Source organism: Phyllostomus hastatus, unplaced genomic scaffold (assembly GCF_019186645.2).
Source record: "Phyllostomus hastatus isolate PE091 unplaced genomic scaffold, TTU_PhHast_1.1 phas_scaffold_345, whole genome shotgun sequence".
NCBI classification, from domain to species: Eukaryota; Metazoa; Chordata; class Mammalia; order Chiroptera; family Phyllostomidae; genus Phyllostomus; species Phyllostomus hastatus.
The window spans coordinates 30540181-30553645 of NW_025334024.1; the positions used below are offsets into that span (position 1 = coordinate 30540181).

Here is a 13465-nt window from a genome sequence, read left to right on the forward strand (position 1 = left end):
GTCTGCGGAGAGAGCCGCGGGACACGCGGCGTGCAGGGAGAAGCGGTCGTCTCCGGCGACGGAGTTTGGGTGGGAGGACCCCCAGCCGAAGCGGGGGCGGAGCGGGGCTGCGTTCCAGCCCGAGAGACTGTGGTTTCAGCCGGCGACCCCCGCAGGGCCCGAGGCGGGGGTGGGGGGGGGCTCGGGGCGGGGGCGGTGCGGGCTGTGCGAGGGGAGGGGAAGGGAGGGGAAGGGAGGGGAGGGGAGGGGAGGGCGGGGTGATGCAGCGGCGGAGGCGGCTCGGCACCCTGCCACTGACCGCCCCCTCCCTTCCCCCGCCCCTTCCCCTCCCCGCTTGTCTCCGGCTCTGGGTCGGCCACGCCGGACCCGCTGTCCCCTCGCTGCGCTGGGTCGGACGCCAGGTCCGCGCGCTGCAGCTGAGCGCCCACTCGCTCTGCGGAGAGAGCCGCGGAGGGACCGGCGGGGGCGGCGACGGGAGAGCTCGGCGGCAGCCGGAGGAGGTGGCAGCCGGGAGCCAGACCGGGAGGCGGAATTCTGCTCGCGGCTCCGAGGCGCGCGCTCCCTTGGCCAGGGATGGGTCCCGACGCGGCCCAGCCCGTGCCCGGCCCGCCCGGCGGAGACTAACCTGCGGTTCCCCATCGTCCTGTGGACGCGGGGGTAGAGGGAGGACCGGAACGACTGCCAGCAGCCCCAGGCGGGACCTCGCGTTCTGCGCACCCGGCGCAGCGCCCCCAGCCGGAGCCGCACCGGGCCAGCGGGCGAGGGAGCGGGGCTGATTGGCGGCCGCTGGCGGCCGGGGGAGGGGGCGCCGCGCGGGGCCATGGCAGGTTCCGAGGCGTCCTAGCCCGAGCCCGATCCGGATCCGAGCCCGCGCCGCCGCCGCCGCCGCCGCCGCCGCCGCCGCCGCGCCCCCCGCGGGAGATGGAACAGCGGAACCAGCTCGGCGCCGTCGGATACCTGCCGCCGCTGCTGCTGCTCTTCGTGGCCGATGGTGAGCGCGGGAACTTTGCTGCCTGGGGGCTCGGGGTTCTCCTCAGGGCCACCAGAGCCGGCCTGCCCCGGTCGCCACAGCGGAGGAGGAGGAAGAGAAGGGGGAGGCTCACCGCCTCGAGCGGTCCCCGCGTGCAGCCGGGGCCGCAGGGGTAGGGGAACAGAGCAGCGAAGTGTCGCCACCGCGGCGCGCCCGGGTCATTCGGAGCGGGGCCCGGGCTCCAGCTGCGCGGAGGGGCGACGAGCAGGGCGCGGGAGTTGGCACGCCCCAGCCCAGCGCAGCCCAGCGCAGCCCAGCGCAGCCCAGCCCGGATAGCCTGGTGGGCGGGAGCCAGAAGCGTAAGCCGCTCGGGGCGTCGGGGTCGACCCGGAGAGAAGCAACCTACGGCGACTGCGGCTCGCAACGGCGACCCGGCAGAGAGCTAGCGAACTTTGCTGGCGCCTGGGCCACGCGTGCAGCCGCAGGGTGGGAAGCACAAGGCCGTGAGCCTGAGCCAGGCGCTCCGCTTTGGGTTGCCCCAGGCCGCCCCCGCCCCCGCAGTTGGTCACGCCTCTCCCTTCCCCGCCCCCAGCTACCTTTACCGAAGTCCCCAAAGATGTGACCGTGCGGGAGGGAGACGACATCGAAATGCCCTGCGCATTCCGGGCCAGCGGAGCTGCCTCGTACGCGCTGGAGATCCAGTGGTGGTACCTCAGGGAGCCGCCGCGGGAGCGGCTGCAGGGCCTGGCGCTCGGTGCGCCCGGTGCCCGGAGCAAGGTACCGGCCGCGGGGTCTCACCGGGCAGGAAAGCAGAGCGACGCCCTGCGGGGCAGCCCCTCTCCCACCCTCCCCGTGTCCACTCTGTTGCCCCCAAACCCTGTTCGTCCATTCGCTTCTCCCCGCACCCCTTCGGAGGGCCACACCAAGCCCCTGAAGAGCCACACGTCACCCAGCTCGCCTGCTCTTGCTGGCTGACTGCGGGCCCCGGGTCTGACGGGTGCCGGCTGCTGGAGGGGGGCCCCTTTCCCTGCCCTCTGAGGGCCCCGGCAGCGCCAGGGCCAAACTGCTCCTCTCCTCTGTGCCTGGATTCTGGACGCCCGCAGAGCGCCATGCACAGGGAAGCCCCCAGGTCACCTCCAGGGGGTACCCCACAGTCTCTAACGCACACCCTAGCACACGCACGCACACTCGTGCACGTGTGTGCACACAGCGTCCCACCCCGAGTTACCGCCTACATCTCCCACTGAGCCCTGTGCACGGGCCCTTCCCTCCACTGTCCCGCAAGGCTGGGAGAAACCCGGCTGGAGTGGGGGTGCTCCCCACCGCTGGCCTTCCAGCCTCCCCTCTTCGGCCGGCAGGGGCGCGGGGGCCACCCTCCCTCGGCCAGGCCCCACGCTCGCTGCACGCCTGCTTCCTTCCCTTCCCTGCACCCAGCCACCCCGGCCACCGCCGAGCGCTTCCAAGTCCCAGCCCTCCTGCGGAGGGTCCCCGCGCCAGAGGCGCCCCTGCGTCCCCTTGAGCCTGAAGGCCGAGAGCCTCATGTCTCCCTCTCTCCCTCTTTGCGTTTTAGGTAACGAATAAGGATGCAACTAAAATCAGCGTAAGTGTGGCGCCCAGCGTGGGCCGCGGGAGACCCCTGCTGGCCGCCCCGCGCCCTGCAGCCTCCTCCCCGGGAGAAAGGCTGGGCGGCCGCGCGGTGTAGGCCCTTTCTCGCGGCCTTGCACGGGCGGCTGCTTGGCGCGTCCAGGCGCCATCTCTCGCCGGTAGCGGGATTGGTTCCTCTTTTGTACAAATCGAGGGCCCCAGGCTTGACTCTCCTCCCTCCCCTCTGCGCTCACCTGTAAAACTCTCCTTGGTCCACGCAGGCCCTGCGTGTCTGCCCACATCACCCCTTCTGGCCTTTCTCTCCAAGACTGGTGTGGCTGCTCCTCTGTGGTTGGAGGGGTTGGGGGGTCCCTGCTCTGGCTGGTGCCCCTCACCCCTGCCCCCACACTCCCAGGGCCCTTGCTGGGGCTGTAGGCCCCAGGTCGAAGTGCCAGGTACTGTGGGCTTGCAGGGGGCGCGGGCAGTCGTGCCTGGCTTCCCAGATCCGGGGCTGTGGGGAGTGTGACTCGGGGTGACGCGCCCACGCTTTCCCGGAGGGAACGCACACGCGTCAGGGCCTGGAAATGACCAGGGCTGGGTTCAGAGGTGTCCCTGGGTGTGGGGCGAGGGCCACACACCGGGTGCTTCCCCATGTCCCCACCGGGCCAGGGAGGTGGGGGGTGAGTGCTTTGTCCCTGGGAGCCTCGGGCTGACCTGACAAGGGCAGGTTCCTGGGTAGCAGAGGGCCGGGGGGGCCAGCAGCAGCCTCGGGGTCCCTGCCCCCTTGGAGGGTGGAGGGTTAGTGGTGCAGGGCCAGGGGATGTGAGCAGGTATACCTGCATCCTCTGAGGGCCGGGCCGCTTCCTGCGGCCACCACTCTGCCCACACCCCGGCTTCTGGAGTGCAGAAATGTCCGTGGGGGCCGGACTGAAGGCCGGGCCGCAGAGCCCTGCCCCTGTTCAGGCCCCGGCAGCCTTCGGTTAAGGCGATAGGGAACCGGGACGCAATGCAGTGGGCGGGGCGACCCGGGTCCAGCCAGAGCTGGGAGCCCCAGGCCACGGGGAAGACCAGGGGCGGAAGGACACCTGGGTCCCGGCATTGGGCACAGCTCGGTGGGGGAAGGGGCGGCGCTGCCGCGTGGGGGCGCGCTGGTGGGCGTGGGCAGCCTGCCCTTCCAGGCCTGCGACCCCAGCCCGCCCTCTTGCAGACCGTGCGTGTCCAGGGCAACGACATCTCGCACCGGCTGCGGCTCTCGGCGGTGCGGCGGCAGGACGAGGGCGTATACGAGTGCCGCGTGTCGGACCACGGCGACGACGACACGCAGGAGCACACGGCCCAGGCGCTGCTGCGCGTGCTCTCGCGCTTCGCGCCGCCCAACATGCAGGCCGCGGAGGCTGTGTCCCACATCCAGAGCAGCGGCCCGCGGCGCCACGGCCCCGCTGCCGCCTCCATCGCCAACCACGTGGGCGCTACCGGCGCCGCGGGCCACACCACCTCCGAGCCCAGCCACGGCGACAAGAGCCCGCCTCCCGGGAGCCCTCCTGCCGCTGCGGCGTCTGTGGCCCGCACAGCCGCCGCTGCGGCCGCCGCTGCCGCCACCGCCACCACCGCGGGCGCTGGAGCCGCTGCTTCATCTGCGCCGCCGCCCCCGGGCCAGGCGGTCCTTCTGCGGCAGAGGCATGGCTCCGGTAAGGGTGGGCGCTGAGAGGGGCGCGCTGGCCTGGCCGCGGGGGGCGGGGCGAGCCCAGGGGTGGCCGTGCCGGTCATCTGCGTGTGCGTCCTTGCTGTAGTTGGTAACTTGGGTGCCCCAGGACCGCGTTGGGCAGCCTCGCTGCCGCTCTCTTCGCTGTTTTCCTGCCTTGACTGTTAGCTACTAGAAGTCTTCACGCGGTGCACTTGTGCATGTGCGGGCTGGGGTGCGGGGAGCCTTCTCTAGATGCGGGCTGGGTGTGTCTGGATGCCGCCTGACCCCACTGAGCCGCGTGGCTGTCCGGCGGGGTAGCCTCGGGGGTCTTCGTGGACATCCAGGGGGGCCTCAGATGCAGGCTGTACTGTGAGGTGCGTCAGCCCAGCGGTGCTCCCCCAGCTGGCTGCAGAGTTTCCAGCCTCCGCCACCAGTTTAAGACAGCACTGGCTGCGGAGACAAACAAACCCGAAAGGCCAGCGGCTTTAACACTCGGAAATGCATTGTTTCCGGTTCACGTCGAGTCCCGCTCTGGACTGGGGGAGGGGTGGCCGTGCCCCAGGCAGTCATTCAGGGCCCAGATGCTTCAACAAGTGGCTTCCAGGGGCCACTCACTCTGGGTGGGCACCAGCTCGCAGCCCACAAGCAGAGGAGGAGAGGCTACATGGCTCAGAGGCTGCTACATTGTATCCAGTTCATTGATTTCCTTCCGATGCATTTAGAAGGGCTCCAAGCCTGTGTCATTCCTGGAAGAACGAGAGCAGCCAGCCTCCGCGGTCATGTTGGTGGGGCTGCGTTCCCTCGGAGACCAGCTGCTGCAGGGGGCGGCAGGGCGAGTCTTCAAGGGCCCAGCTGACAAGTGGAAAATGTTACTTCCATCCTCGTTCCGGGGCCTGCACTCAGTCACCTCGGCTGGCATGGCTGCAAGGCAGGCTGGGAAATGTAGTCCTGGCTGCATCGCAGGGAAAGGGGAGTGGGACTCCTCGGGGAAGTTAGCCACATCCGTCCAGCGCTGGAAAAGTGCCTACGGACATGCAGGGTGCTCCACTGACTGCAGGCTGGTTGGCGGAGGAAAGGCCCCTCCGCGCCATCCTCTCGGGCCCCCGCAAGTACGCGCGAGTCTCGGCTGGAACGCTCCTCCCGGCGAAGCGGAGGCTTGGGGAGGCCGCTGTGCGCGCGGTGCTGTGTGACTGTCGGCATCCGGCTGAACATCTCCGAGTGCTCTTCTCCGTCTGGAAAGCAGACGAGGCAGTCCCTGCCCACCAGGGGGCGCCCAGTGTGGAAAGGCCGTGCGCGTGTGCACGATACCACCCGTCAGGGCTGCTCCGGCCGGACAGGGGCCGCAGGAAGTAAAGCTGGGTGGCTGGCAGCCGGAGGCCAGGCTCCGGAGGCAGCAGGGGCCGAGAAAGGCTCTCGCGTCCAGGATGCGCTGTGGGAAAGTGGCCTTTGAGAGGGACCCGGGCAGCGCCCACGAAAGCGTTCCTGAGGCCAAAGTCCAGCACTCACTCCCACGGAGCCGCCCTCTCCCCCGACGGGAGCCCGAGCCCTGGAGCCCCGCCACGGCCAGTCCAACTGCCCGGCACAGCTGGTCAGAGCTGCGATCTCCAGGCCGGCCCCAGGGCAGCTCCCCCCGTGGCAGGGAACCCCTGCGTGGAAGGTGGCTGGCCTCAGGGAGCAAGCAGAGGAGGCCGTTAGCAGAACCTGGAGAGGCCAGTCTGATAGGAGCTGTGGCCCCGGTGGAGGGACACAGCCAACCCTCCGCCGCCCAGCACGGCCTCACTCCCCTCCTGCCCTCCCTGATCCTGCCCGGCCTCCCACTGGGAGCTGTGGGGGTGCGGCCTGCGGGGGGCTCCCAGAGCTCAGGACAGAATGGAGGAAAGTGGATGGGGAACCTGGGGGGCACCAAAGGAACACCCCAGCTCTCCAAGGGGGGGATGGATTCCACCCCACCCCAACTCCGGGACACACCCAGAGCCGAGTCCCTAATGACTAAGGTGGGCGCTCTGGCTGTGTCGGTTTGGCAACTCCGGGGCTGGCCCCTGCCCACCTGCCCACATAGTGGCCTGGTGAGCCATTGCTCCTGGGTGGGGGGCAGTCGGAAGTCCCAGGCGGGGCTGCGCTGCTGGGTTTCAGGGGCGCTCCTTCAGTAACGCCGGGTTGGGGGTGCAGTGGGGGGCGCTTAGGTGAACCCCTACCCTTCAGCTCCTGCATCGCCCGGCCAAAAATCCCTTCCCACGCCCTGTGTGTGCCCAAAGCAGCCGGACGCAGATTTCGCACTGAAAGTTTATATGCGAAAACTCATTTATTTCACATCTCATTTGTCAAGAGACATTTTAATATTTGTGCTTCAAAGCAGTCTGGGCTGGACGAGCGAGCGTGACAGAGCCGGCCCGGGAGACGGCTCCTCCTCAGCCACGTCCGTGCATCTGGCCCCTGATTAATCTGGATGCTGACCTATTTTTCATGAGCCATTTGTTGCTGGTTGCCGTTTCCAGAAAAGAAAAAAAAAAAGAAAGAAAAAACCAAAACAGAGTCCCTCCCAGACAAACCCTGTACACTGGGAAGGGCGCCGAGATCGGCCTCCGAGAACTCCGTCTGTGGCGGCGGCTCGCACGCGGGCAGGAGGGTCCCCACTGCAGGGACCCGGGGGCTCAGATCCGCGGCGTGTGAACCTCTAATTGGCCTTGGGCGCCGGCTGCGAGGAGAGGCCCCCGGGCCCCTGCAGAGAGCCCACACAGAGAGCGGCTCTCCGAGTTTCAGTCAACAGTGAGAGAAAGACGGCCAAGGCCACGGGTGTGCTGGCCTCGGAGAGGCCGCTACAGCTGAGAGCCGTGGAGGGGAGCCTCCTTGGGTGTCGCCATGGCAACCGTAAACCACGCGCAGAGGGGGCTCTGAGCGAGAAGGCCGTGGCTCTGCACCCTTGCCCCCGGTGGATGGCGGAGCCGGCGGAGACGGTACAGCAGGCCGGGCGCGGCCACCCGCCCCTTCCATCACCTGGGACCCTCGGGGGCCTGAAACCGTCGCCTGAAATCAACACTCTTCTCCCAAACTCCTGTCCAGTTGGAGGCGCGTCTTTAAGGAGGAAGCGAATGTGGCGGGAGTGGCCCCAGAAAGGCGAGCCCCTGAAAAGATGGAGCAGAGGATTTCGTGAAGGATGTGGCCAAGCCTCACTGACAGCCGGCGAGAGGCGCGCCCTCCCCACCGACAGTAGCCAGTTGGGGGGGGGTGATTACTGGCCCCACACCGTCCTGTCATCAGGGCTGCTGTGAGCGGGGGCCGGCGACGGCCACCACGGGCCCCACTGAGGAGCGTCAGGGCACCCACGTGACTCCGGGGCAGAGCCATCTGTCTCCGGCCCTATCCGGCCGAGGCAATCAGAGGAGGCTTCCTGTAGGCGGTGTGATTTCAGGGATCTTCGTCTTCCTGTGTAGGTCAGTCCTGGGAAAGTCTCTGAAGGCCTCACCTGCCCCCTCCTCCTCCTCCTCCCTGAACCCCACAGAATGAGAAAGTCACACCAAATGGAGTGGCGCTACCGAGTGGTCAGTCCCGTCACGGCACGGCCATTCTCTCAGCAGCTGGGGAAGCCCCGAAGGGAGGACAGAACAGCTGCACTGCGATCGTAACGATGACAAATAACACGGAAGTTGCCTGTGACCGAGCGCCTACCGAGTGCCCCGAGCGAGAGCGAGTCCGCGGCTCCCCCTCCTCTCCACAGCTCCGCCCCCTGCTCCCGCCTTCTGTCATCCGGCAGCCCCGCCCCCCGGGGCCCAGAGCCCCGCCCCCCAGCGGGCCGCAGCCTCTGCAAGGAGTCGCGTGGAGAGCCGGCCTTTCTAAGTGTCACCGGAGCCAAACCCAGCACGGAGCTTCTCATTAAGCCCGCCAGGTGCACGTGTTCTGAAGCGCTGAATGTTAAGGCGCCCCCAAGCGCCCGAGGGCACAACCAAGGTCAAGCGCCTCTGTAGTGCGATATTGATCAGCTCTGCCCTGGGTGGACAGAGGCAGGGGCTGGGCTGGGGCCCGACCACCGGAGCTTTATGGGAGGCGCCGCTGCACACAGGCTGGCTCTTCAGACACCGTTGCAGCCCGGAGGGGCAGCGCGTGTCCTCGTCTCTGTCCCCAGTGCTGCGCTGTCACCAGGCACCCCCCCGCCCCGAAACTGGCCCGAGGCAGCGAGAAGCTTCGCGTTGTCTCACGTAAGGGCCGCGGGCACACGGGCCAGCCCCAGGAGCCGCCAGTCTCGGCCGGATCCTGCTCGTCCTCCGGGCCGGCGCTGCTGGGAGGGAAGGCGAGCCTGCACACCGTGACGGATTCCCGGATCTGGCCTCCTCTGGATCGGGGTTCCGGGGCTGCTGGGCAGGGAGCCGTGGGCGTGGCTTCGGGAGGAGCTCAGCCGCCAGCCAGAACTCGAGGCCTGCGCATGTCAGAGCTCCTCTCCACCATCACCGCGGGCTCTGCCCTGGGCAGCTCAGCCGTGGCCGCCTTGCCAGAGGGCTGGTGTGGACAGGAAAGCCGACGGTCTGCAGGCCCACCTGAGGGTGCCCAGCGCCCCGTGAAGGGTGAGCCCCCCGGGAAGTGACCCAGGCAAGGCCAGCCCCCCCCCCCCAGGGCTGCCCACTGTGCCCGTGGAGACAGAGTGCAAACCCGAGAGAGGCCGCGGACGGTCCGGAGGAGGCTCCGTCTGCTCCCCACCCTTCCTGACCGTCCGGTTCTTCTCCTGACGTTTTCGATCTTCCTCGCTGTTCAGCCAGCCGGCTCGTGGGCAGGCCCGGCTTTGAATGCCAACACGTCTTCCCCGTGCCGGGGCCTGGCAGCAGCTCCGGCCGCCCAGGATCACGCATGGTCCGAGACTTCGTGACAACCGCGCCGCCGCTCACCTCCCACACCGTCCGGCTGCATTCGAACCCCAACCCTTCAGCAGGTCCCGCACCTGCCATCACCTGGTCGTCACCAGTGCCCTCGCCAGAGAGCGAGGGGCAGGATCAGGCCACCCACGGAGAGGGCCAAGCTCAGCTCACGGCCTGCGCCGGGACCTGCTCCCTGGATGCCGGCACTTGGTGGCGGTGGCGGTGGCGGCTGTGGGACCGGCCAGCACGGACTGCCCGGGGCGTCGTCGTGGGCCAGCTGGCTGCTCCTGCTGCTCCGGCCCGAGATTCCCCTCTGAGACCTTCCCCCTCCACACACGCTGCGAGCGTGGAGCTCGGGGAGACGGGAGGAAGCGATGGGCCTTCCGGCCAGAAAGCGCCATCAGGCTGAGGGGCTGTTTTTGTCTTTCTGTCTCTGTGCCGTTTCTTCCTCAGGGATCCATTTAATTCAGGGAGAGGGTGAGAAACACCGATTGGCTGCCTCCTGCACGCACCCCGACCAGCCCAGAACCCACAACCCACAACCCAGGCATGTGCCCTGACCAGGAATCCAACCTGCGGCCTTTCGGTTTTTGGGACAATGCCCAGCCCACGGAGCCCCTCCGGCCGGGGCTGTCTGTGCCATTTCAAGGCATGGGGGGGCAACAGGAAGTGGGGAAGGCGCCACGCCCTGTCCTTGCCTGGAGGTGCTGTTTCCCACGAGTCAGGTGCTCAGTGAGCAAGGACAAGTTCACCAAGGCTCCTCCTGTCCACCGCCAACGACACCGCCGCCGTGTGGGCCTGGCCGCCCGGCCCTGCTGTGTGGGCTGCCTCCTGCAGGGGGCGGCAGCGGCCGGGGGCGAGCAGTGGCGTGGAGCGTGGAGGGGTGCAGAGTGGATGTGGGGAGACCACGTCAGAGACAGGGACCCGGACGAAACGGGAGCGGGAAGGCGTGTGCACACGGGGTGCAGGCTGGGCTTGCAGGACGATTGGTTGGGGCTGCGGACATGCCGTTCCGCCCAAATAGTCCAGGAAGGAGGCCTCTGGGGGAGAGGTCCCGGCTGGTGGCTTGGCCCAGAAGTCCCCAGCCTGCCCCAGCCCCCCCCCCACCCCGCCTGCAGGTGGCCCCAGCATCCCTCCTGCCAAGGGAGGGAACAGGGGCCCCCCGCCTCTCAGAGGGTACTCGGGCGGACACAGCCAGGCCGAGATTCGATTATCATTATCCATGTAAAAGTGAGTGTGGACACACTTCCCCGAGCATTTAACAAATTGAATCTGCAGGCAGGCGGATGAATCACTGGGGTGGCATTAGGGACTAATGTCACAGAGACGCAGCCGGCAACGGTGATTCCCAGCGCAGCCCGGGCTGCAGTGGCTCGCTGGCAGCTCCTGGGCAGCTCCTGGGCACACACTTTATGTGACGAGCACCTGTGACAGAGTGTTCGGAGCAGTATCCCTGGGCCATTACACCGCATGAACCATTTCAGGGAAATTGCGTTTCCAAAGACAAGCCCTCCGTGGGAAACAGGGAGGAAGGTGCGGGCGCCCTGGCGGCGGGGGCTGGAGGGAAGAGCCACCGTGTCCTGGCCACCGGCCTGGGTGTGCCTCTGCCCTGGGCCTCGGGCTCCGGCCGTCTCTCCCGCTTGGGCCTGGCTGGGCCCACCCAGCTCCGCTGGGCAGGGCACTGAGCTGCCTCCACTGAGCAGGCACTGATTGAGTGCCCACTGTTTGCCTCACCGAGGGGTCTGGGGCACATTCTGCCTTGAGGGACACAAAGGCCAGGGAGGGGATGCGTTGGATTTCAATGGGACTGTTAACCCCAGCACCACCACCACCGAGTGGCGGGACCTGTGAAATGGGCCCCCAGCACCCCAGCACCCACCGGTGCGTGGGTTTCAGATCCGGAACAGGTTCTAGACGGCCTCCTGGGAGGGGCGCCGTCTCCCCGCTGCCACTCCCAGGCCGCCAGCAGGCCTGCCGTGCTCAGCCCCCGACAGGGGCTGAGCAGACCATCTCTGGCAGCGGTGCATTTGGGGTCCCGGCATCTCCTGCACTCCCTCCTCTCACTGACCCTGGGGGAAGCACCCCGCCTTCTGGGGAGAAGCCTGGGGTTCCTGGGCTGGTTTTTCTCTGCTTCCGGCAGCTGAAGACGCTGACGACAGGCAGGTGCAGAGCTGGGGGGCAGGCCGGGGGCCCGAGGTAGTGACCAAGCTGGAGCACCAGGTGGGAGGGACCTCCCACCAGAATGGTGCTGGGCCACTCCTCAGGGACACTAGCCCTCTCTCCACCCCCAACCAGTGACTCGAGCTCCCCATTGTGACTCCAAGCACAGGACTGGCACAAAACCATGTGGGTGCCCAGCTGTGTGGTTCAAGCAGGGGTTGGAGGGGCTGGAGTTGTGGGCAATCATGGAGACTCTCTGGAGGAGGTGTGTGTGTGGGGGGGGGGTTGGGCCTTAAACGCTGAGGGCACTTTGTAGCATAGTATTAGGGGCAGGAATGAGAGAGGGGGCACACTGTCTTTTTGTTCAGCGAGGCCGGGACTCGGCCTCCCCTCTGCACAGCCCACTCAAGGCTGGATGTCTCGCTGTCTGACCAAGCCAGTCCCTGGAACAGCCACAGAGCAGAGGCCCATCCGGAGGCCAGGGTGGGGGGTGTTTCACGGGGCGGTCTGTGCACAGGCCTGGATCCGGTGCCCAGTAACCCTGCCATTCTCTGGCCCCCGCAGGCACTGGCCACACCTACACAGCGGACCCACTCCTGTCCCTGCTCCTGCTGGCCCTGCATAAGCTCCTCGGCCTGCTGGCGGGGCACTGACCGGCACCGCGTCGGGGTCCTGCGCTCCCCCGTGCAGCCACCCTGCTGGCCCGCCCCCGGGGGGCGGGGAGGACCGCCTCACCAATGGACACACAGAGACAGAGAAGAGCATGACAAAGCCCATGCGGGAAACGAACCCGTTGTACTGGGGGGAGGTCACGCCGCCGTCGAGCGCCTGAAGTAACATGCCCACTTTCGGCAGGAGGCGGCGGCCGGCCCGGGCCGGGCGCCTGGGGCTGGCCGGTCCCTGCCTCCCGGCATTTTCTTTTCTCCACGTCGCCCCCCGGCCTTCATGTGCACGACCCCCCGAGCCGCTGCCTCCAGGACAGGACGCGGAAAACGCCGGCTCCCCACCTTCCTGACAAAGCAAAATATTTTCAGTAGATTGCTGTGTTTAGGGACTTGTTTTCATTTACTTTTTTCTTCGGGGGCTTACCTTTTTTATTGAAGTAAATTATTTCTTTTGAGACATTTTGATTGAAAAAAGAAACATCGTATCATTAATTAAAATTCACTGTCGATAATATTTATTTTTAAATATACATCGGAAACAAGTCCCAACGCTTGTTTCTACACGGTATTGTATATTGCCGAATAACCGTTGAATAAAAAACGACTTTGAAATAAGCTCCCTACAGGCGTGTATGAATGTTAAGCCTCGGGCCGTCCTGTTCCGTGGGGCCAGCTGTCCCCGCTGCTGGAGGACAGCCCAGGGCACCTGCTCCAGGGCCCTCTGCGGACAGGAGCACTCCCCCAGCCTCCCCCAGGGACAGGGGACCTGGGGGAACCAAGCGACCCCCCCCCCCCAGCCAGGGTCCTGCAGGAGAGCAGTTCCCTGGGAAGGGGTGTGGCATCGGTGGAGTCAGCCTTTCTCCTTTTAAGCCAATGAGCCAACCCACTGGGCCGCTGGGAGATCACGCGTCGTCCGGGTGTATTTGCTGTTCCTAAAGTCACCGCTGGCTGGAGGGGAAACCTGGGGCCGTTGCGGGGCCTCCTTCCACACACTTTCTGCATCTGGAGGTGGCGTCCAGCCTCTGAAATGCGCGTGTTCGGGGCAGGCCAAGCACATCTTACAGCGACAGACGCGCCTCCGTGGCTGTGGTTCTTCACGCCCTGACAGGGTCGCATCCAGGGCGCGAGCTCACGGATTTGTCCCAAACCCAGCGAGTGTTTAAACCAGCTGCGTGTCGTTCAGGTTGCTCACCAACACCGTGACGTCGCCGTGTCCCCTGGGCCGGCTCTGGGTTAGGGCCGCGCCTCCTGCGTCCACGTGACGGGCTCTGGCCAGTGAGCTGGGCACGGAAGGGGCAGGCGTGACTTCCAGTGCAGGCGTCTGGTTGCTCGTGCAAGACCCAGGCCTTCTTCCCCCGGGGATAGGAGCGCTGGACGACCCGCCACGGTCAGCACGGGAAGTTCTGGGCCGGCCCGGAGCCCCGCGGTTCCACGGAGCGCAGAGCCTCCCCTGCCGGCCGGCACTGGAACTGCACCGCGGTGAGGCCACACCCCCCGCGCGCCCGTCCCGTCCCGCCCCCGCCCCCGCCCCCGCCCCTCCTGGCTGCGGCGGCGGCGG

The 13465-nt window shown here is 67.1% G+C and overlaps 1 protein-coding gene across 2 annotated transcripts; it reads left to right on the plus strand.

The window, feature by feature from the left end:
* The first annotated feature begins 858 nt into the window (after nt 1-858).
* Nucleotides 859-12482, plus strand: VSTM2B (V-set and transmembrane domain containing 2B). 2 transcript variants are annotated; one of them, XM_045819001.1, is made up of 5 exons: nt 859-991; nt 1563-1747; nt 2541-2570; nt 3762-4242; nt 11807-12482. In XM_045819001.1, exons 1-5 carry the CDS (start codon nt 922-924, stop codon nt 11893-11895), a joined length of 855 nt encoding a protein of 284 aa, XP_045674957.1. In that variant the 5' UTR covers nt 859-921; the 3' UTR covers nt 11896-12482. The 2 variants fall into 2 exon arrangements, with proteins under 2 accessions (XP_045674957.1, XP_045674958.1); XM_045819002.1 differs by lacking the exon at nt 2541-2570.
* The last annotated feature ends 983 nt before the right edge of the window (nt 12483-13465 follow it).

Bases quoted from the DNA above. Each gene is read 5' to 3' on its own strand.
- VSTM2B (XM_045819001.1), top strand. From the start codon at position 922: ATGGAACAGCGGAACCAGCTCGGCGCCGTCGGATACCTGCCGCCGCTG. The intron at 992-1,562 runs GTGAGCGCGGGA...CCCCGCCCCCAG, and splicing joins GCTGCTCTTCGTGGCCGATG to CTACCTTTACCGAAGTCCCC. The intron at 1,748-2,540 runs GTACCGGCCGCG...TTTGCGTTTTAG, and splicing joins CGCCCGGTGCCCGGAGCAAG to GTAACGAATAAGGATGCAAC.